The sequence below is a fragment of the Paroedura picta genome, chromosome 1, assembly GCF_049243985.1.
Source record: "Paroedura picta isolate Pp20150507F chromosome 1, Ppicta_v3.0, whole genome shotgun sequence".
Lineage (NCBI taxonomy): Eukaryota > Metazoa > Chordata > Lepidosauria > Squamata > Gekkonidae > Paroedura > Paroedura picta.
Genome location: NC_135369.1, coordinates 85,115,708 through 85,137,299, shown reverse-complemented (window position 1 = coordinate 85,137,299; position 21,592 = coordinate 85,115,708). Strand labels below are relative to the sequence as shown.

The 21,592-nt window shown below is 41.2% G+C and overlaps 1 protein-coding gene across 1 annotated transcript; it reads left to right on the top strand.

Moving 5' to 3' along the window:
- Nucleotides 1-55: 55 nt before the first annotated feature.
- KCNK1 (potassium two pore domain channel subfamily K member 1) lies at nucleotides 56-19,845 on the top strand. Its single transcript, XM_077346120.1, has 3 exons — nucleotides 56-730; nucleotides 16,377-16,772; nucleotides 17,524-19,845. Exons 1-3 carry the CDS (start codon nucleotides 376-378, stop codon nucleotides 17,781-17,783), a joined length of 1,011 nt encoding a protein of 336 aa, XP_077202235.1. The 5' UTR covers nucleotides 56-375; the 3' UTR covers nucleotides 17,784-19,845.
- The last annotated feature ends 1,747 nt before the right edge of the window (nucleotides 19,846-21,592 follow it).

Genomic DNA, 21,592 nt, shown 5'->3' with positions numbered 1-21,592 from the left:
CCGATTCATTGCTGGTTACCTGAGCTGGGAAACCACGTGAGCGCCACATCATCTGGGCTTTTGCGCTTGAAAGTCAGCGAAAGGAGGAAGCAGGAAAAGAAGGCGCCCCAAAGACAGGAAAGGGCTCGCGTCGATTCGCCGACAGGCTGCCGAGGCGAGGGGCCCCCGCGCCAGCACGCTCAGGAGGGAGGGCCTTCAACGTAGCCTTGCCCGGCCGAGCCGCCGCTGCCTTCCCGCCTCCTGCTGCTGCTGCCGCTGCCACCCCACGCGCCACCCCCGCGACCCCCGAAAGCCCGGGCGAGGAGCCGAGCGGTGGCTCGGCGGCGGCGTGGCGGGCTGGCGCTCGGGGCGGCGGCGAGACGCTGGCCGGGGAGGATGCTGCAGTCTTTGGCCGGCAGCTCGTGCGTGAGGCTGGTGGAGAGGCACCGCTCCGCCTGGTGCTTCGGCTTGTTGGTGCTCGGCTACTTGCTCTACCTGGTCTTCGGCGCCGTGGTCTTCTCGTCGGTGGAGCTGCCTTACGAGGACCTGCTGCGCCAGGAGCTGCGCAAACTGAAGCGGAGCTTCGTGGAGGAGCACAAGTGCCTGTCGGAAGCGCAGCTCGAGAGCTTCTTGGCGCGCGTCCTGGAGGCCAGCAACTACGGCGTGTCGGTGCTGAGCAACGCCTCCGCCAACTGGAACTGGGACTTCACCTCGTCCCTCTTCTTCGCCAGCACGGTGCTCTCCACCACGGGTAAGGAGCCGGGCCGGGCCCGGGCCTCGCCAGCCCGCCCTTCCCTCGCAGCTCCAGCTTGGGGCCTTGCGGGGGGCGCCAGGTGGCCTTAGCCCCGGCACCTCGCTCCGGGATTAGGCTCGCTCGGGCCAGGTGAAGAATGCCCGATACTCCGCTCGGCCTCACTCGTTGAGGATGAGGGCTTGCAGAACAGGCGCCGGCCGGGCCTGGCTTCCACTGGAGTTAAGCCTGGCCATCTCTCACTCTAGAAAGTATTCTCAGTTCATGTCAGCATCGACGCCTCTCTCTCCCCCCCCCCCCCCATCCTCGGATGTAATTCCTGTTCCTTCTCTCCAATCTGTCTAATCTTCCACTTTCTGTATATGGGGTTCTATTTCATTCAGCCAGGCACAGGAATTTCGGGAACAAGGCTTGATATTCACCAAGGTTCACCTGAGCCTGTTTTCAGTACTTGGGATCAGTTCTGGAATTGTATGAAGGTTTAATAAAGAAGATGATTCTGAGCAAATAGAATGTTTGCCCACAGTACTAAGTAGCTGCAGAATGCCCCGAGTTGGTTTTGTGGCATTTCCCATTGCTTCCAAACATGGTTGAGACCCAGTACCTCTTTGAACAGTGGGATTAATTCAAGTCTTTTAAAATACATAGTTTCCATTCACGACAAAATTGCAGTCAAACTAAACAAATTTGAAAGAGATGTTCCAATAAAATCAATCTGTGTTTTTGTTTCATTTGGATAATAAGATGTAATGGTGGCATAAAAGCAACACATATACTATTTGCCAAAGGAAAGAGATGGATGAAAATGGTTTTTATATGTATTTACAAAAGTTAAAAGGATCAGTAACAAAACCCTGTAGCCATACATTCCTAGCTGAAATACATTTTCCAAAAGAGTAGAAGATAACAAAGGGCAGGGGTGTACAGAATAACTGTACGTGAAGTATAAAACTGAATTTGACCTATATAGGTCCCTAATGGATGGATATAACCATTCTGTCAGTGTTATACATATTTTCAAATGGCTCTCATCCACATTTTATCTCACACATGTAGAGATAGAATAAGGAAAGAAGGCAGTGCTTGAGTATTCCATTCCCAGATAGTTTAGGCTATATAAGTCAAGATCAGTATTTTGACATTGGGTCAAAAAACTGATTATAAGACGCTATACATCTTTCAATACTGGGATGTTTGCATAGACTGTACATGACAGTGTTTTTCAGATCTAAATGTTCTGAGCCAGAAAAAAAAAACAGTGCTGCATTGATAGGCCAGTGTTCACCCATCATGCATACAGGAAGCAAGGTAACACTTGTGTAATTTTGTTCATCAGAAAAATGTTGAGATCCTGTGTGATATCTTATGGCAGCTGTGCATTCCTGTGGATAACGGAGTTTTAGTTCCTTAGTGAAAGACAATTCTCATCAGGGATCACCTTGTCAAAAAGTTTGGCAACCAAAGAACAGGACCTCACTTTCTTGCTTCTTGGATGCAATACAAAGAAAGTGATGCCAAACTAGTACAACTTTAATTTTTGAAACCCTGTGCAAAAGAGATGTATACACCAATCCTACATGTAGTGACTTGGGTAAATCTAATTTATTTTGGAGGAACTTGTTCCTGCCAGGACCATGAGATTTCTAGATTATGTAACGATTATTGAGTTCTTTTGAAGACATATAGTATAAAATAGAACTTGAACATAGTATCAAGATGGCTTGAGATACATATCACAATAATTGTAATGATTAATTTTAGATTATTTGAAATTAGGAAAAGCAGGGGAAGTATTCCAAAGTTATACTAGTATTATATACATTAGGATATATAGGAATTCTTAATATATTGCAGGTTTTGATCTTTGTTATAATACTTGTTTTCCAGGCCTTGTCATTGGCTGTTTAGGTAGAGTCAGGAGAGGGGAGAGAAATGATTATCATTTTCTAGGTTTACTTATCCCTTTCAGATTGGGAATGAATGTCCTAATTCTGAAAAACTCAAGAAAAACTATAGTGCTTGCACTATAAAAAGGTTTCTTGTATTCATTTCAAGAGCATTCATGGGCTGTCAATTTATTTCCAGAGGTATTACTTAAATAAGCTTAAAAGAGTTGCCCAGAAGTTCAGATGCAAACTTTCTTAAGTGTTATAGAGGCGAGCCTTCAAAAGGATAGAGACAGAGAGGGCATAAACTTTTGTCTGGTATCTTTGGTTTGTCTGATTTCTGGTTAACTAGTGAAAATACTTTGCATTTAAACCTGAAATCTGATTTCAATCAGCTGGTTTTCCTTTTGTTATGCTATGTGAAATATCCAAAGCAAGAGTTTTTGCAAGAATTGAGAATCTAATACTGATTCCATAATTTTAAGGGCAAAAAAGTTTTCAGGTTTTGTTTGACAGAACTAGAAAATTCAGAAGCCTCATTTCATTATCATGAATCAGAAAGTATATCACACTGCATATAAGATGGCTGAAAGATGGAAAGTTGGCTTCTGTGCTTATCTCGCTTTCTGAATAAGGTGACCTGGTGAGGACATGCGAGTATTACATTTCCTGTTGCAATGGAAAAACTGATTGCTCATCATGTGTGACTGAAGGGGAAAAGCACACCCATAACTAATTTATTACATATTCATGATCTGTATAGTTTACTTGTGTCTTGGCAGCTGTTTGGTTGTGTACTGTGGCTTTTAGAGTTATTCTGAGCTTTAAGCTGTTCACTCTAATTTGGAGTTCTTCATCCTAAATCAGGTTTCTCTTCATTCAGAATACTTACTATTTTTCAGAGTTATGCTATACTTTTCCAACCATTTGGCAGTCCTACAGGAGCCTTGAGGCTACAACTGGATAAAGGAGTGGCATGTGGCATGACTCACATAATTATTTGACAACCTGAAAGATAAGGGACTGAGTATTGGATGAGATAGGGGAAGGGATGCACATTATTCCGCCCCCCCCCCTTAAAACTGGGTATGTAGTCAGGCTAGTGAGGGGAAACTAAGGGCCATTCCACACAAGGGGGGAAAAACGAGATAATTACCCGGGGAGACGCTTTATTTTCAGGGTTTCAAATGACGCTGTCAGCCCCCCACTTCCTCCCGGTGCTGCTCTCGCTACATCTTACAATTTGTAGTAAGAGCAGGGTAATCCCAAAAAGTGGATTCCCCTGGGGAAATCCTGCCAGCTGCCACAAGCAGCCAGCCAAGGGAGAGACAGGAGGAGGGGACAGTAGTCGTCACGTGAAGAGATGTCCCCCCTTTGCTCCCCCCCCTTCATTTTGGGGAGTGAGGTTTTGCTGTCTTTTTGAAAAATGGCAAAGAGGCTGGAGCAATGAATAGGTGTTTGCAAGGCTGCAGGGATGGTTTAAAAACATGTCCCAGACTGGGCTCCTCCCACGCTCTCTCTCTCCACAAGTTAAATAAACCAATGTAACAGTTTCCCTTTCTCGAGTCAAAAGCATGACCTGGCCGCAGACATGGAGGTGAGACTTTAAAATGATTTCTTCCCACCCAACCAATGCATGTGTGAATAAATGGATTCTTGTTTCATCGCATAATTCATTGGGGAAAAAAGGGTTTGCAGTGAGCCACAGGGGTTTAAAGCATCATACTGCGAGGTGATTGGTTGCTGGGAGTGATTGATGGGCACGAGCTGGGGGAGGCACTGGAAGCTCATAGCATGTTCCTCACAAGGAAGTGAGGAATGCTGCAAATGTTACGATGGTGGAGAGAAAAGTAGAAGGGGTCCCTGGTGTAAAATAAAGGTAGGATGCTACAAAATGTTGCGCTGGCCTATGCAGCACCAATAACATTTCTCTTTCCATTGTGTGGAATCATCCTAAACTTTGCCATTTCCCTGGGCTTCACTCACTGGAAAGGCTGGAATGAAAGTGCTGAAAACAACTAAGCATATCATACCAAGTGGGGGAGGAGTCAGAGTATATCTTCTGTTTGCCTTTGTGCTCCTTTTTTGTTAAATAAAATAGACCACCTCAACTAGACATGAATGGGTGAAAATGTCTATAGAACTATAGCTGGGTCTTTGCTCTGTCACATCTAGCTTTATTTTTATTTTATGCCATCCTTCCCTGAGGGCTCAGGGCTCGGTTTGATTCTGACCTGCAAATACTGTATGTAAGCTTCAGTTAATTGCAGGTTGGACTGCATTTTTCTCTCAAGGATAATTCATCTTCCTCCACAGCAACCCTCTGTGTCTGGTCCCAAAGAAAGGAGATCAGCCACTGCAGGGCTGTCCTCCGAATCCCAGTCCCAGCAAGGAAGTGCACCAGCAACTTGTGGTCGACAACATCAGATGCTGCTGACGGATCTAATGGCATGAGAAAAGGCAATCCACCTCAGTCCAACTGCTGCTGGCATTAATCTATCAGGGTGACCAATACTGTCTCCACCCCATGGCCTTGTCAGAAGCCAGACTGGAAAGGGTCAAGACCCAAAGTTTCTTCTAAGTATGCCAGGAGCTGATCCACCACAGCCCTTTCAATCACCTTGCCCAGAAACTAGATGCAAGACTGGGCAGTAACAGACTGGGTCACAGGGATCAAAAGATGATTTCTTCAGTAATGGGCACACCACTGCCTCCTTAAGCCTCTTTGGGAACTCCCCCAAAGAAAGGGAGAGATTAAAAATCTCTTGGAGAGGATCTCCTATCCTTTCCTCCCCTGATTTAAGGAGCCAAGAAGGACAGGGATCACCAAACCTAGCCACTTATCCAGTTCAATTTGTGAAAGCCATCTGAAGCCATCAAATGTATCTTCCTAAGTCAGCCAAGGGGTCATATTGCATTTTGATACAGCCCAAGACTGCATTTGTCTTCTTGACCACTGCATCACACTGCCTGCTCTTATTTAATTTACAGTCCACAAATGCTCTAAGATTTCGTTCCCTCACATTGCTACATAGAACTGTTATCTCCCATCCATTATGTATGCTTCTCATTTTTAGTGACCCAGATATAAAATTCTGCACTTATCCTTATTGAATTGCATCTTGTTCCCATTTATTTTTCCAGCATGTTCAGATTTTGTTGAACTCTATATCTTCTGGCAATATTTTGTTTGTTCCCTCATTGTTTAAATTTATGAAAAAAGAGCAGGCATTAAAATCTCACCCTATTTTTAAGATTGTACGTTATATGCCATTCTGTTGTCCTCATTTATTTCAACAGAATTTAACTCTGACACACCAAAGGCACTGGGGCACCTAATTACTGATATTACTTGCTAGTTCCATGATTAGAGTATTCCCGCCTGTTTCAGAAGGCATCATCATAAGAATTTTAGCCTTGCTGTTGCCTGTGGATCAAATAAAAAAGAATAATAGCTTGATATTTGCAGTTTTATTCCTTCAACTCCAGATTACGTTTCCCAAGGATAATCACCTGAGGCTGTTAATTATAATTCTGAAACTACCAAGCCTCCCTAATATTATGCTGGCAATGGCAACCTTACATTGTTAATTTTATTGAACAAAATGGAAAGTTTTCTGCAGAAAAATTCATCACTGAAAACTTTAATGAAAACTATGCATGATTTCACAAATAAAACATGTTAGTCTTTTAAACCCCCTGCAATAAAGTTTTTGTCTTGTTTTGTAAGCCACTGATGACAATCTTCAGAGATTTATGCAACTTGATCTTGCATGTGTTTACTCAGAATATGAGTATCAACTGGCAACATACTGTGAGACTGTAAAAAGGTCATGTACCACCCTTGTCATGTGTTCTTCACAGTTACAGTGCATCTCTTCTTTGCCACAAGTGTTTATAATTATATAAATAATGTACAGGTTATTAGTCTAACTCAGAAGTAACTTCAGGTTTGTTCAGTGATGCTTACTGCCAAAATTGCAGTCTGCTAATATGGGTAATAAAAAGTTACTGTACAGTATTTGCTAATGATCACGAAGGTGTATGGCAGCATGACTGCTTGTAAAACCAGTTCTTTTTCAAAGTATCTAAGAACAAATGTTGTGACTGTTTGTTGCTAGGTAATAAAAGTGGAAGAGGAAGTTATCTGAAGTGAGCAGTGACTCATGAAAGCTCATATCATGCCACAAATGTTGTTAGTCTTTAAGGTGCTACTGGACTCTTGCTGTTTTCTGCTGCTACAGACATACTAACATGGCTACCCATCTCTTTATTAACCTATGTTTATCAAATCTTTGTGTCAGATCCATGGCCTTCAGAAATATGTTTGTGCTGAAAAAGATGTAGGTGACATGAGAGATCACCTGACTTTCCTCCCTTTGAATCTGTGATTTTGATTGGAGCTGAGTTCTGGGGAGAGCATGTGTAACCCTGCCCCAAACCCTTTTGCTCCTCCAGTTTACACACTCACACATATATACACACAAAGCTACAGTTGGGACCACAACAGAAAAAAAGACTCATGTTAGTCTCTCCCCCACCCCACCCCACCTCTTGCGATCAGCCTTTTGATTGTGGAAGAATCCCTGAAATAATTTTTCAGGCTTTGAGGAGCCCTGGAAGTGATGTCAGTGATGTCAGATGGCCATGACCCCAGAAGTGACAAGTCACCAGAAGTGACATCACCACCTGTGTTAACAGGCAGGCTTAAGAACTGAGGGGAGAGAGACAGGAGGTGGTTGACAATGGGAATAGGCATTCAGGCTCTGCCTCCTCCATGGCAAACTAATTGGGGGGGGGGGAACAGTGTACGCCGCTGGTTCCATAGCTTGTGGACGTCCATTAAGGCAGGCGGGGATTTTGTTCTTAAAATGCCTTGTCAATGGTCAGCAGCAGCTTTGGGTTGATTTCAGTGCCATGAAGAGGGAATAGCCAAAATATTCCTGGCAATTAGTGAATATTTTGGTTATTGTGGTTAACAACAAATTAAAAACAATTCACAGTAAAAACAATTTAAGATAAAAATAAAAACTGCCTCCTATTGTGATGAATTCCTTGCAGGGTAGGTACCTGATTTATTAAATACAGCAGTAGATAATATTGTATTACTTACAAGCAGTTGACCAAATCATGCTGTATTGTTGGTTGGTGACAGATGCCATATATGAGGGTTAGAAGCCTGCTCTGGTTTAACTGTACCTGACACATTTGACCTTCTCAAGCTGAGTCACTATCCTGCACAGGTGCTGCACTCAGCAGTAGCAGCCTTCACAGCTGGCAATGGCCACTGTGAGCTAGGAATAAACAGTATTTTCCAAGCACTTAGATTAATTGGGATAAGCTTTAGACATGCATGCACTTTTGTAAATGATGCTAAAGGAAACCCTATTTCTGCTTCAAAGAAATATCCAGTTTCATATTTTGTGGGCAGATTAAACATTGCTAATTAACAACTTCATATTAACATATCAGTGTTATTTTTGTACCTTGTAGGAAGGTTAACTAAGAGCAGGGCCCTCTGGTTGTACATTGTGAATCATTACCATACTTTACTGTTGCAGCTAATATTTTAATGGGTGAAAAAATATGTATTAACTGTCAAACCTCAGGCCAAAGCAGACTCCAAGGTCACATAATTTGTTATATAATTTTAAGTTGTTTAGAGGTAATTAAAATACTGTACAATAAGAATAGCATTCATAGAGATCTGCAACATGGCTCAATATAGAACTGATATAGCTGTTCTTAACAGAAAATGAGACCTTAGAGGAGGCTTTCTCAACCAAGGTTTCATGAATAAGGCCATGTTGACCTGCCTGTCCTCCCAAAATGACTAATGATGGACCTAGAGGAGGTGGGAAAGGAAGAGGCCCCAGGTGGGCATGTACACACCTATATTTCCAACTACATTCTGTGCAATCATGTCATTCTGGGAATTCTCGAAGCCTGGGGAATGTTTCAGGGATTTCTTGGCATTAAAAAAGTTGAGAAAGGCTGGCTTAGAGTATATTGGAGGTTAGGTAGATGCTAGAATAACCAGTGTTTGAAGGGGATGACCGGAAAAGATTTTTAGAGGACTAAAGGACTTACTAGAGCTTATTTACAGAAAAGAAAATAGCAGATATGAATAGCTGCAGTAATCCAAATTCAGGCTATGCAGAGATTTATTCCAGTCCAGCAAAACAATTGTGCAGGGTGCTCCTGTGTGTATTTGTTACTTATTGTGAGATCCTGCACTTGGTACTTTATAATAAAAGACTTGCAGCAACCAGAGTTTGGGCTGCAGAAATATTACAGATTATTAATCAGAATGTCCATTATTAGTAATATTATTATTATTTGGATTTACTACCCACCACTATTGCACAGCTTCTCACAGTGGGTAACAATAAATGATAAAACTGCAACTACAAATAAAACCAAAAGTCACAGGGTTTGCCAGCTAGTGGTCACACCTGGGTGTAACAACTGTCCCTGGGAAAATGGGAAGGTTACCATCCAAAATAGGGTGTTATGGTCATTGGGGAATATATCAATTTGTATGGGTATAGCAAATTAGTCTTAACAAAAAGTATCATGAGCTTAGTATGTTCCTTTTCAATATATAACTTTTGCTAAAGATGCCAGTCCTGTTTATTTGAGAAGTCAACTGGTAGTGTGACAGTTTTGAATTTTGACATAGTTGTGGAAGATTGCAGACCCTTGAGTTCAAGCATTTCCTGTTATTTTGTTATACTTGAAAGACTACCTCTCTACAAGAACTCGCACAACAACTTCATTCTTCATACCTGTTCTTTTCTATATCTGTTCTTTGTGCAAACAGGCTCACATTGGCTTACACATTGAGTGCATTTCTTTACAGAGTATTGCCCATTCTATGGAATAGCCTTCCCAAGAATGTCAGGAAGGCACCTTTGCTCCTTGTCTTTAAATAGCATTTCAGAGTTGACTTCTCCCAAAGGATCTTGTAACTGAGGAATATTGGATATTTAAAACAGGCAGTATTCTTTTTTTTATTTGCTTTTACTTGTCTTGGTTCCTAATACTAGAGAGGGTGGCAGCATATGCTAAGCAGGCTTGTGTCTGGACAGTGACTGGATAAGACCATACCTGTATTGACATCTAGGATAGAACATAGGTGGAATATAAATAAATGGGATTCCACTCTCCCCTAATAGCAAGATTTTGTCATGCATTTCTGGCTGTTGTAGGGGACAGGGTAAGAAAATCTCTCGGCACAAGAACTTGCACATGAAGAAATGCTAGTATGGATCCAAACCCATGATTTCTAATGAGTTCATAACAAAGGCAAGATTCAGACTGGAGACTTCTTGATTTTTCTCAGTTTCTGTGCTGCACCAGCTTTCATTCTTTCCAAAACCACCCAAGAGCATTTCTGTATTTCTTCTAAATATGGTTGTAGTTAACTACTATTTATTGATTTAGCTGTGCCAGGTTGCTGCTGCCAACTGGAATTGCTTGTTAATTGGCACCTAACCCTGATTCAGTTTTTTAAATTGTTTGTTGCCTAGCAAGCAGATAAATCAATAAAAGAGTAAATTTGGAGTTTTCCTAATTCCCTCAAGGTTTTTCTCAAAGTCTTCTTTGCTTTTGCCTTCCTGGCTGATCAGTTTTTGGGGGCAGAAATTCACCTAGATTTGGTTTATAAATTGTAATATTGCATAGTCAAGTAAAAAATGACTATATTTAAAGAGGCAGTATTAATAAATTACCTTGCAATAATTTTGTTGTTTGCAGTTCTGATGCCCGGAAAGAGCTCTAATAAAGGTTATAAGTTTTTGACTGTTTATTTACATTTTGGAGTGTTCATATATTCATGCTTTTAGGGAGCAAACCCAATAAATATTTTGATTTTTTTCATGGTAAATGCTGTACTGAAGGAATTAGATCCAGTTTGTGAGTAAAGGACTTGTTTCATTGTGTTACTGGAGTCTGCACGGGGCTTTTTACCCACTCCCAGTTCAAATAAATTCCTCATGTCTACACTGAATTTGATTTCCGTTTTGATTTTGGGCACTTTAAATTTTCCCTCTGCAACATGCATGATAGAACTGGAGTGACCCTACCTTTCCCCTGCAATGTCCATAAGTGGATATAACACTTGATATTTGAAAAACTGGCATCAGTAAGTGTGCAGATTTCTGCTTTTTGTGATTTAACTTCCCTGATTAGCCAGGGTGTCACTTCAAAGGCTTCCTGGTTCCTGGTTGCAAGGCTTATCTTAAAGTGACTGCGCTTCAGAAGTCCTAACATCTCTCACCAGAGATTTGCCTCTTGCATTTATTCCCCCCTCCTCTGCTGTCTCCAATCCTCCCCCCCTCCCCATTCAAGAAAAAAAAGAGACTCCTGCTGAGCTTGGATCCCCTCTCCACTCTAAGCTTCCCCAATCAAGTGCTGAACACTTTCTGTTTCAATGTGGGGGGGGGGCAATAGAAGAAGATCCGAGTTCAAATCTATCTGAATTCAGCAGGATTCACAATAGAAAAAAACAAGTGCAGAATCAGCCCAGGTTTAAGGGAAGAAATCTGGAATTTATGGGGAGTACCTTGTTTTAGTTAGACAACCCATACTGTTTAGTCTCAGAAAATGTTGAAACCAAGCAAATGAAAATAATAGGGACACCACAGGATCACTGCTAGGACAAGAAAGTGAAATTATAACAGATAATGAAGAGAGGGCTGAACTACTTAACTCCTATTTCTCCTCAGTCTTCTCTTGTGAGGGAAGTAATGCTAAATGTGGAAGAAACACAACACAACAGGGGAGAGGTGAATGGTGCGCCCTAGGATCACTGTTGGGGCAGTCCACAAACACCTAGTTGCTTTAAATGTAACAAAGTCTTCTAGGCCAGATGAATTGCATCCAAGAGTACTAAAAGAACTTGCAGATGTAATATCTGAATCTCTTTCAATTATTTTTGACACTTCATGGAGAACAGGAGAGGTGCCAGATGATTGGAGGTGGGCAAGTGTTGTCCCCATCTTCAAGAAAGGGAAAAAAGAGGATGAAGAAGAAGAAGAAGAAGAAGAGTTGGTTCTTATATGCCGCTTTTCCCTACCCGAAGGAGGCTCAAAGCGGTTTACAGTTGCCTTCCCATTCCTCTCCCCACAACAGACACCCTGTGGGGTGGGTGAGGCTGAGAGAGCCCTGATATCATTGCCCGGGTAACTAGCAATTGTCAGCTTGACAACTGTGGCTGGCAAAATTTTGTAACAAATCAACAGTCAATCCTTGAACAGCTGGAACAGAGAGCTGTGATTTCTAAGACTCAGCATGGGTTTTGCAAGAACAAATCATGTCAGACCAACCTTATCTCTTTTTTTTGAGAAAGTGACAACTTTACTGGATCAGGAGAATGCCATGGACATAGTTTATCTGGTTTTCAGTAAAGCGTTTGATAAGGTTCCACATGATATTCTTGTTGACAAGTTGGTAAAATGTGGTATGGATCCTTATTCTGTCAGGTGGATCAATAACTGGTTGACAGATCGTAACCAAAGGGTACTTGTTAACGGTTCAGCATCCCCTTGGAGAAGAGTGACAAGTGGAATACCCCAGGGATCTCTCCTGGGGCCTGTGTTGTTCAACATATTTATAAATGATTTGGATGAGGGTTTAGAGGGAATACATATTAAATTTGCAAATGATACTAAACTGGAAGGGGTAGCAAACACAACTGAAGACAGAATCAGAATACAGGATGATCTTGATAGGCTCGAGAAGTGGGCTAAACTGAATAAAATGAAGTTCAATAGGGACAAATGTAAAGTTCTGCATTTAGGTAGGAAAAACCAAATACACCAATATAGGATGGGGGAGAATTGTCTTGGCAGTAGAAAGTGTGAAAAGGATCTAGGAGACTTAGTAGACCACACCTTGAACATGAGTCTACAGGGTGATGCAGTGCCTAAAAAGGAAAAATGGGATTTGGGGCTGTATCAAATGGAGTATCGTGTCCAGATCATGGGAGATGATGGTACCGCTGTACTCTGCTCTGGTTCAGCCTCACTTGGAGTACTGTGTCCAGTTTTGGGCACCCCAGTTGAAGAGGGATGTAGACAAACTGGAGCATGTCCAGAGGAGGGCAACAAAGATGGTGAGGGGTTTGGAGACCAAGACCAATGAAGAAAGGTTGGGGGAGCTTGGTCTGTTTAGCCTGGAGAGGAGATGACTGAGAGGGGATTGACAACCATCTTCAAGTATTTAAAAGGCTGCCATATCGAGGATGGAGCAGAGTTGTTCTCTCTTGCCCCGGAGGGACGGACCAGAACCAATGGGATGAAATTCATTCAAAAGAAATTCCATCTCAACATCTGGAAGAAGTTCCTGACAGTTAGAGCAGTTTCTCAGTGGAACAGGCTTCCCTGGGAGGTGGTGGTTTCTCCATCTTTGGAAATTTTAAAACAGAGGCTGCATAGCCATCTGACAGAGAGGCTGATTCTGTGAAGGCTTAAGGGGGTGGCAGGTTATAGTGGATGAGTGATAGGGTTGTGAGTGCCCTGCATAATGCAGGAGGTTGGACTAGATGACCTATGATTCTATGAATCTATGATTCTATCTATGACATTTGTTTTGACCTAGAGATTAAGTAATGGGAAACTCTTTTGCTAAGTTTAATATTTGCTGGTAGGTTAACGAAGGATCAGCCATAAGTTAATTAAAAAGCTGACAACCCTACATACATGTAGGATTAGTTAGTTAAAACTATATGGTATCTTTAGAACAATGTTCCAGAAGAATTGCATGAATTCTTTTAAGCACTTTACAGCCTTATACTTGCTATGTATAAGTACATTTTGATTAACCTCTGGATGAAATCAGCTATTAATGGATGCAAGACTCAATCAGCAGGAGGGTTTTACAGTGTGTGTTGGGTCATAAATTATAATTAACAAAAATGTGAATGGGAGACATTTTTCTATAGCAGATTTATCTAAGTGGAAAGCACAGAGCACCATTAGTCTATTTAGAATCTGATGCTTTTTATCTAGCATGTGTAAAGGAATAGCTGGAATCACGATAACTCCGTAACTGCCTTCTTTCCAGTTTCTTATGCACAATTAGCATACATTCTTCCATACTGCATTGCTAATTAGACGCCCACATTGCAATGGTGAAATGGTTCATCCTGAGTTGCCACTGCATTCTGAGCTCATATATAATGCAAGCTGAGCAAAAAGAGAAAGAGCTAGTACCACTCTACCCCCTTAGTAATTTCTGTTTGGGGCAAAAGAAAACATACGATACTGCATATAACAGAAGTATATTTAATACTACATTGGTCAAAGTATTTTTTTAAATTCATTTATGCTTTTTCAAATCTAATTTGTCTAATTGTGGCATATGATTAAATCCTAATTTTTTGTTGAGGAGAGTTCATGGGTTATCTCTGGTGGCTTCTACCCTCAATCCTTCGAGAAGGTGAGATACTATGTTAGGACTGCTCAACCCTTCTCCCCTTTGTGTTCAGTTGTTAAAAAGGTATATATTTGTCGTTTACTTGGATTTTAGTAAAGCGTTTGATAAGGTTCCCCATGATGTTCTGATGGATAAATTGAAGGACTACAATCTGGATTTTCAGATAGTTAGGTGGATAGGGAACTGGTTAGAGAACCGCACTCAAAGAGTTGTTGTCAATGGTGTTTCATCAGACTGGAGAGAGGTGAGTAGCAGGGTACCTCAGGGCTCGGTGCTCGGTCCGGTACTTTTTAACATATTTATTAATGATCTAGATGAGGGGGTGGAGGGACTGTTCATCAAATTTGCAGATGACACCAAATTGGGAGGACTGGCAAATACTCCGGAAAATAGAGACAGAGTTCAACGAGATCTGAACACAATGGAAAAATGGGCAAATGAGAACAAGATGCAATTTAATAAAGATAAGTGTAAAGTTTTGCATCTGGGTCAGAAAAATGAAAAGCATGCCTACTGGATGGGGAATACGCTTCTAGGTAACACTGTGTGTGAACGAGACCTTGGGGTACTTGTGGATTGTAAACGAAACATGAGCAGGCAGTGTGATGCAGCGGTAAAAAAGGCAAATGCCATTTTGGGCTGTATCAACAGGGGCATCACATCAAAATCACAAGATGTCATAGTCCCATTGTATACGGCACTGATCAGACCACACCTGGAGTACTGTGTGCAGTTCTGGAAGCCTCACTTCAAGAAGGACGTAGATAAAATTGAAAGGGTACAGAGGAGAGCGACGAGGATGAACTGGGGCCAAGGGACCAAGCCCTATGAAGATAGGTTGAGGGACTTGGGAATGTTCAGCCTGGAGAAAAGGAGGTTGAGAGGGGACATGATAGCCCTTTTTAAGTATTTGAAAGGTTGTCACTTGGAGGAGGACAGGAATGGATGCTGTTTCTGTTGGCTGCAGAGGAGAGGACATGCAGTAATGGGTTTAATCTACAAGTACAACGATATAGGCTAGGTATCAGGAAAAAAAATTTCACAGTCAGAGTAGTTCAGCAGTGGAATAGGCTGCCTAAGGAGGTGGTGAGCTCCCCCTCACTGGCAGTCTTCAAGCAAAGGTTGGATACACACTTTTCTTGGATGCTTTAGGATGCTTTGGGCTGATCCTGCGTTGAGCAGGAGGTTGGACTAGATGGCCTGTATGTCCCCTTCCAACTCTATGATTCTGTGATTCTATGATTCTACATTGATCTGCTCAAAAGACACTTAAACCAGTGATTATTGTCACATCTTGAGGCAGCAGATTCCATTAGGTTAACTATGCATTACAAAGTACTTTCAATGTAGCCTTTTCCTTTGCCAGTGTGAGGAACTCCTATGTGTGGTTCCCCCTCATCTCTCCTAGTAATATAGAAGTGTTTAAAGGGAAAGTTGAAAAAATATTCCTTTTGATTTCATGTTATTTGTTTGTTTAGGAAATTTTATGAAAATACTTCAGAGTCTTGTTTCAGATGACTTCTAAATAAAGACATAACAGCATAAAACAAAAATAAGTGAGGAACATAAAAAGCAGAATACTCATAAGATGTGCCATTCTAGATGCAGACCATAATAGCTAAGAAGACAAAACTTCTCACTTAAGACTTGGTAAAAATAAAAAGTTGTTCCTGGTGCCCACAACACATCCTAGTAGGTATCATATGAGCCTCAGGAGAGGGGCATTCTAAAGATAAGGTGCCACCATTAGACATCCCTTTTCTCTTCCATTCTTCTCACTACAGAAGGCAAGGACACAGAATAGGGATTGCAAGGCAGATCTTAGCTGGTAGGCTGTTTTTATTCCATTAAATATGATCTAAATATAAAATATGGGTGATATATGGTAAAGCCATGAAATCATGACTTGGGGCCCTTCCTAAAGTAAACCATCTAAAGTAAATCTCCCTCTGAGTGGGAGACAGGGAGACAGAAACAAAGATCCCAGCCAAGGTGGATAATATATAATGTTAATAGTTTTTACTGTTTCATTATGACTTTAATTGTAACCTAATGTGAAACTACCCAAGTCAGTAACCCTGAATGGGGCAGAATGAATGAATGAATGAAAACCATTATGGACTTCATTCTGCCCTATGGCAGAAGAGAGGATGTTCTCTGATGTAAGACAAAACAAATTCAGTGGCACCTTGAAGACTATCAAGGTTTTTTCCAGTGTGGATCTTTATGAGTCAGAGCTGGTGTGTCTATTTTTAAACTGAATGTTATTTCCCTGGTGTGGCTGTTTTTCTAAGTCCAACATCTTCTTTTCTTGTTAACAGGTTATGGTCACACTGTGCCTTTGTCAGATGGAGGAAAGGCTTTCTGTATCATCTACTCTGTCATTGGAATCCCCTTTACGCTTCTTTTCCTGACAGCAGTGGTGCAGCGCATTATAGTGTATGTCACCCGGAGACCTGTGCTATACTTCCACGTTCACTGGGGTTTCTCAAAGCAGATTGTTGCCATCATCCACGCAGTGATTCTGGGCTTCATTACCATTTCGTGCTTTTTCTTTATCCCAGCAGCAGTATTTTCTGTCCTTGAGGATGACTGGAACTTTCTGGAATCTTTTTACTTTTGCTTCATTTCTCTGAGCACCATTGGCCTTGGTGATTATGTTCCAGGAGAAGGTTACAATCAAAAATTCAGAGAGCTTTACAAAATAGGAATTACATGTAAGTAAAATGTATCAATACAAATAACAGATATTGACAGAATTTTTCAGAGCTGTGTTGTATATGCCTCTATCTCTGTAATGCTCGGTACATGTAGCAACAAATAAACATCCAAAAGTGATAGGGATGTTGAAATTCAAAGTAACTGCTTTTAAATTGGTATAAAACTTCCAAGTTAATGTGTATTTCAGTGTAATGGCTGGGTTTCTATCAGACACTTGTACTGACAGTAAGAGGGGGGAGAGTTTTTGCCAATTCCTCCCTCTTGCTGCAGACCTCCAGTTTACTCCTCATGCTATTCCTGAGGACAGTAGTCTTCTAGACCAAACCAATATAGTACAGCAATTAAATGTTTTGGGGTGTGGGAAAACCCAAATTCAAATCTTTGGTCAGCTCAGAAGCAAGTGGAATGATTGGATGTATCACAGATTCTGTCTCTCATACCTCATAATGGTTAAAAGACCATTCTGTCCTTGCTGGAAAAGGACAGGATAGAATTATTAATGTGAATTTCATATGAGGTTTGCACACAAGTCCTTTATGGCTGAATTTTACCTACACAGTAAATCTTCCACTCACAAGGATGCATCTAAAACCTATTTGAGGGCTGCCTTCTCCATGTGCATGAGTAGACTTAGAAATTATTTTCAGCCCTAACTGTTCAGCTTCTTGTGTGTTAGTGCAAACTGATACTGTTGTAGTTTACATTTTATCAACTAATACTTAAAATACTGTTGTCATTCCTTTTTAGGTTACCTCTTGCTGGGCCTCATTGCAATGCTGGTTGTTTTAGAGACTTTCTGTGAACTTCATGAACTCAAAAAATTTAGGAAAATGTTCTATGTGAAGAAGGACAAGGAAGAGGATCAAGTTCATATAGTAGAACATGACCAGTTATCTTTCTCTTCAATTTCAGACCAGGCAGCATCCATGAAGGAAGATCAGAAAGTCAATGAACCTTTTGTGAGTCCTCAGCCTGCACTTAACTCTGATGGCTCTATAAACAATTAACCAAGGGCTTCCATCCAGTATCAATAGTGCACTTACATTGTTGCGGTTAAAACTAGTACCATTAGTGAAACTATAGACACAGGAAGGCTATGCTATATTATTAAGTGTCCATTGTTTGGAATAATTCAATGGATTGGCCAAATTAGGCTATCTTTAGCTATATCTAGATTCTGAGAATGTCAGTGGAACCATAGTATGCAGCTGGGAACCTCTGAATACATGATGTACAATGAAACAAATAGGTGTGGCTAAGTTTGAAGAATAGTTCAGTCCTCATTTCCACAGCTTGTTGAGATCCTTCCCCTGAGCAAAACTCCCCTTTGACAAAACAGAAACATTTTGACACCAAGGCTTGGCTCTGGTTTTGAATGGGAACTCACGAGTTTGGAATACTGTGTCTAAAAATAAATCCTCTTACTTTCCCAATAGTGTGTGTGGGAATGGCACATGCTGCCTGGAAAACAGGAATATTCTTTGCTGTGTCTGTCTCATTCCATGAAGTCCTTTAATGAAAAGTCACTGCACAGAATGTCATACATATTCTTCCACCCCACAGTCTAAAGCTGCTGGCGAAGTGTGCAGCAGCAGTTCTAGGTAGCCTCCCTCATTGTGATTCTGGAGCTCAGCTACACCATCAAAGCGTGGAGGCAAGTGGGTTGAGCATGCATTCATTGTATACCCATCACACTTAGAAGGTATGCTCCAGTCTGTGGGCAGCACTGAACAAGAATTCTATATCCTGCTTCCCACGAGAAATCAAACTGGGTGCTTTACTTTTAGCCTTAAAACCCTAGCAAAAGTGTGTGTTGCAGCTGATTTCAGGATCAGGGACCCATGAGCACCAGCATACACAGCACTGTAGGTAACATAGGGGAAAGCCATCTTCCTTTGCATATAGACACATCCTTTGTCCCTAACTTTATTCTTTAGGATGTGATTCCCAAAAATGTATTCCTCACTGGTCTCTGAATTACGATCATATTTATCCGTTCAAAGAAGGTGGATAGTTGCTGTAAACAAGCCGAATACTGTTTAGATTTTTCGCAAGAAAGACAAACATACTTGAAACTCTTATCACCTAAAAGCACTGTATATGAATTTAGCTAGTACATAGTGTTGTTAATAGTTTTTATACCTTTACAGGGAAAATGAACTTTCTTGTTAAATCTGAATTAAAACCTATGTGAGCTGAAATTTATATTAAGACAGAGATGCTTTATAAACTTGATTTGAAGCATACTGTAATTGCATGCTACCATCTAAGTAACTATTTTTGTACAGCCTAAGTTGGTTCTATTTATAATGAATGTTTAACTACCATGTACATAAATATATATAAATATATTTATATATTGTACATACGTTGAAGATCATCAGAATTTAAACTTATAATTTTGAAATTGTGATGATCTATGTGGGTTGCCAACCTCCAGGTGGAGCCTGAAGATCTGGAATTACAAATGATCTTCAGACTACAGAGATTAATTCCCCTGGCATGGATGGCTGCTTTGGAGGGTGAGTTCTATGGCATTAGACCATCCTCTTCCCAAACCCACCGTCCCAAGGATTCACTCCCAAATCTTTAGGCATTCCCAACACAGAGTTGGCAACCCTATCTCCACAAATTCTCCTTTAAGAGAACAAATAACTTAAATAGTTACATTGGAAAAAATTACTTAAATTTTGACTGACTGAATGTGGAAGGATATGTCTGTAGAGCTGCAATTCTCAAATTCTTATTTTTAATGTGTCTAGCCAGTGATTTGAATGCTGTGTTCTTTATTATTACTGTACCATAAAAAGAATTCTGTTTATCACTGAAGATTTGTTAACAGTTGGGACCTGGAAACAGGTATGATGTGTGTATTATAGTATACTCTGAAGAATGTGATATGTATCACAATGTAGTGATTATCAGATTTTTCAAAGTGCATTTTGTTGCAAACATTAAAGCACAGAACTAAAGAGACAGGCTGAACACCACAGTGTGTTATATATAGTACCAAACAGCAGTTTAGATTTTTAAAGTTAAATAAAGTGTGGTTCCAGTTCCCTTTCTTGTGCATTTTATAATGCTCATCCAGAGATACTTGAAGGAAGCAAATGGCTATGCATTAACTTTCATGCTGCAGAATCCCTCCCTCTTCTGCTGAATAGATCAATGGAGTTGACAGCTGTCAGATCAACCAGCAGCAGAGGACTATCAGTTTCTGTTCACAGATCTTCCCCACAGAATCATGGCTTGGGGAGTCTAATAATATAGCAAGGGAAAAACGCAAAATGCTCTTGCTTACTGTTGGTGTGTAAGGTTAGTTTGGAACCAGTTGCCCAGCAACATCTCATCTTCCTTCTATTGTTGCTTCAGCTAAATGTTTTGTTTTGTGGTATTAGAAACATACCTTCCCCAGGTCCCCCCCCCAGAACTGTAGTATAATAGGCATATGATAATGACAGTATTACTTATACAGTATTACTTATCCCACATACCAGGCAAATTGTGCTATGAACCTGTACTATGGATACAGTTTCAGTGTGGAAGACTGCTGCTAAAAAAAATTCTGCTAGTTCGTCTATCCTGTTCTGCCTGTGATGGCTGAATTTTGCCACTATAAGGTTAAAATAAGCAGAAATATCTGAGGGTGTCACATGCACATACCAGGATTACACTATTGCTAGCAACTTCTCTGAATTTAGTTTTTCACAAAACTTCACTTATGCTCCAAACTCACCATGTGTTTACTTAAATGTGTAATTGATATACATCTTTCTCTACTGTATGTGAATCTAGGGAGAGGCCTCAACTAGCTATTGATTCTTCTAGTAGCATACAATTTGTTGGATTAGGCATATATGCTTTCTTCATACAAAAACATGTCTCTGTCTATTCAGTGCCTGTCTACCCAGGGATCTTTTGTATACTGCTTAATTTCTGTCACAGAAGAATTCAATGTGTGAAGTTCCCTCAAGATGCTAGGTGGCCTGATGGTTTGGATGAGAAGGACAAGAGTGTCCATCTAACCCTTCCACCTTCCTGTTACTATCTGCTGTATTTGGTCAATGAGGAAAAGCCAAGCTGAGAAGACTTTGAGTGCTGGAAGGATCCTGAGTTGCCTAATTTGTGACACTAACTGCATCTGGAGAAGCCTGCACTTTGAGACAGTTCTGGTAGTAACCAGCCAAACTCCATAATGCAACCCTCCTGTCAATGACATTACCTCTTTGGTAGGAAGCTCTGCTGGGTGCTGGAGCCCTTTCTGGGGTGTAAACTGCACGGAGCTTTTATTCCAACCCCAGATCAATTCAGTCCCTGCCCTCTACACAGAATGCGATTTCCACTTGGATTTGGGGCAATTTAAAATTTCCTTCTGCAGCAAGAAGGATTGATCCGGAGTGACCCTACCTTTATTGTGCAATATCTTAGAGTGCTTTTAAAGCTCAATATTTCAAGATTCGGATTAGAGAAACCAGGCTGTTTTGAATCTGGGCTCCGTGGTAGAGGACCCATGATTGGCCACAGGTGGTCATGTGACAGACTTGCCTTAAAGGAGAAGCCCCTAATTTCTCTCAACTTCTGTCGGTCCTGGGTTTTTCCTCCCTCCTTTGCCTTTTACAATCTTCTCCCCCCCCCTCCAAGTAAAGAAAGAGGCTCCCTGCTTGGCTCCCCCCCCCTTCAAGAAAAGAAAGAAAGAGGCTTGCCCCCCCCCCTTCTGAACTACCCTAACCACGTGCAGAAGACTTTCCTGTTTCAATGGGGAGGGGGGGAGAGGAAGACCCGAGTTCAAAGCGATCTGAATTCAACAGGATTGACA

Bases quoted from the DNA above. Each gene is read 5' to 3' on its own strand.
- KCNK1 (XM_077346120.1), top strand. From the start codon at position 376: ATGCTGCAGTCTTTGGCCGGCAGCTCGTGCGTGAGGCTGGTGGAGAGG. The intron at 731-16,376 runs GTAAGGAGCCGG...TCTTGTTAACAG, and splicing joins CACGGTGCTCTCCACCACGG to GTTATGGTCACACTGTGCCT. The intron at 16,773-17,523 runs GTAAGTAAAATG...ATTCCTTTTTAG, and splicing joins TTACAAAATAGGAATTACAT to GTTACCTCTTGCTGGGCCTC.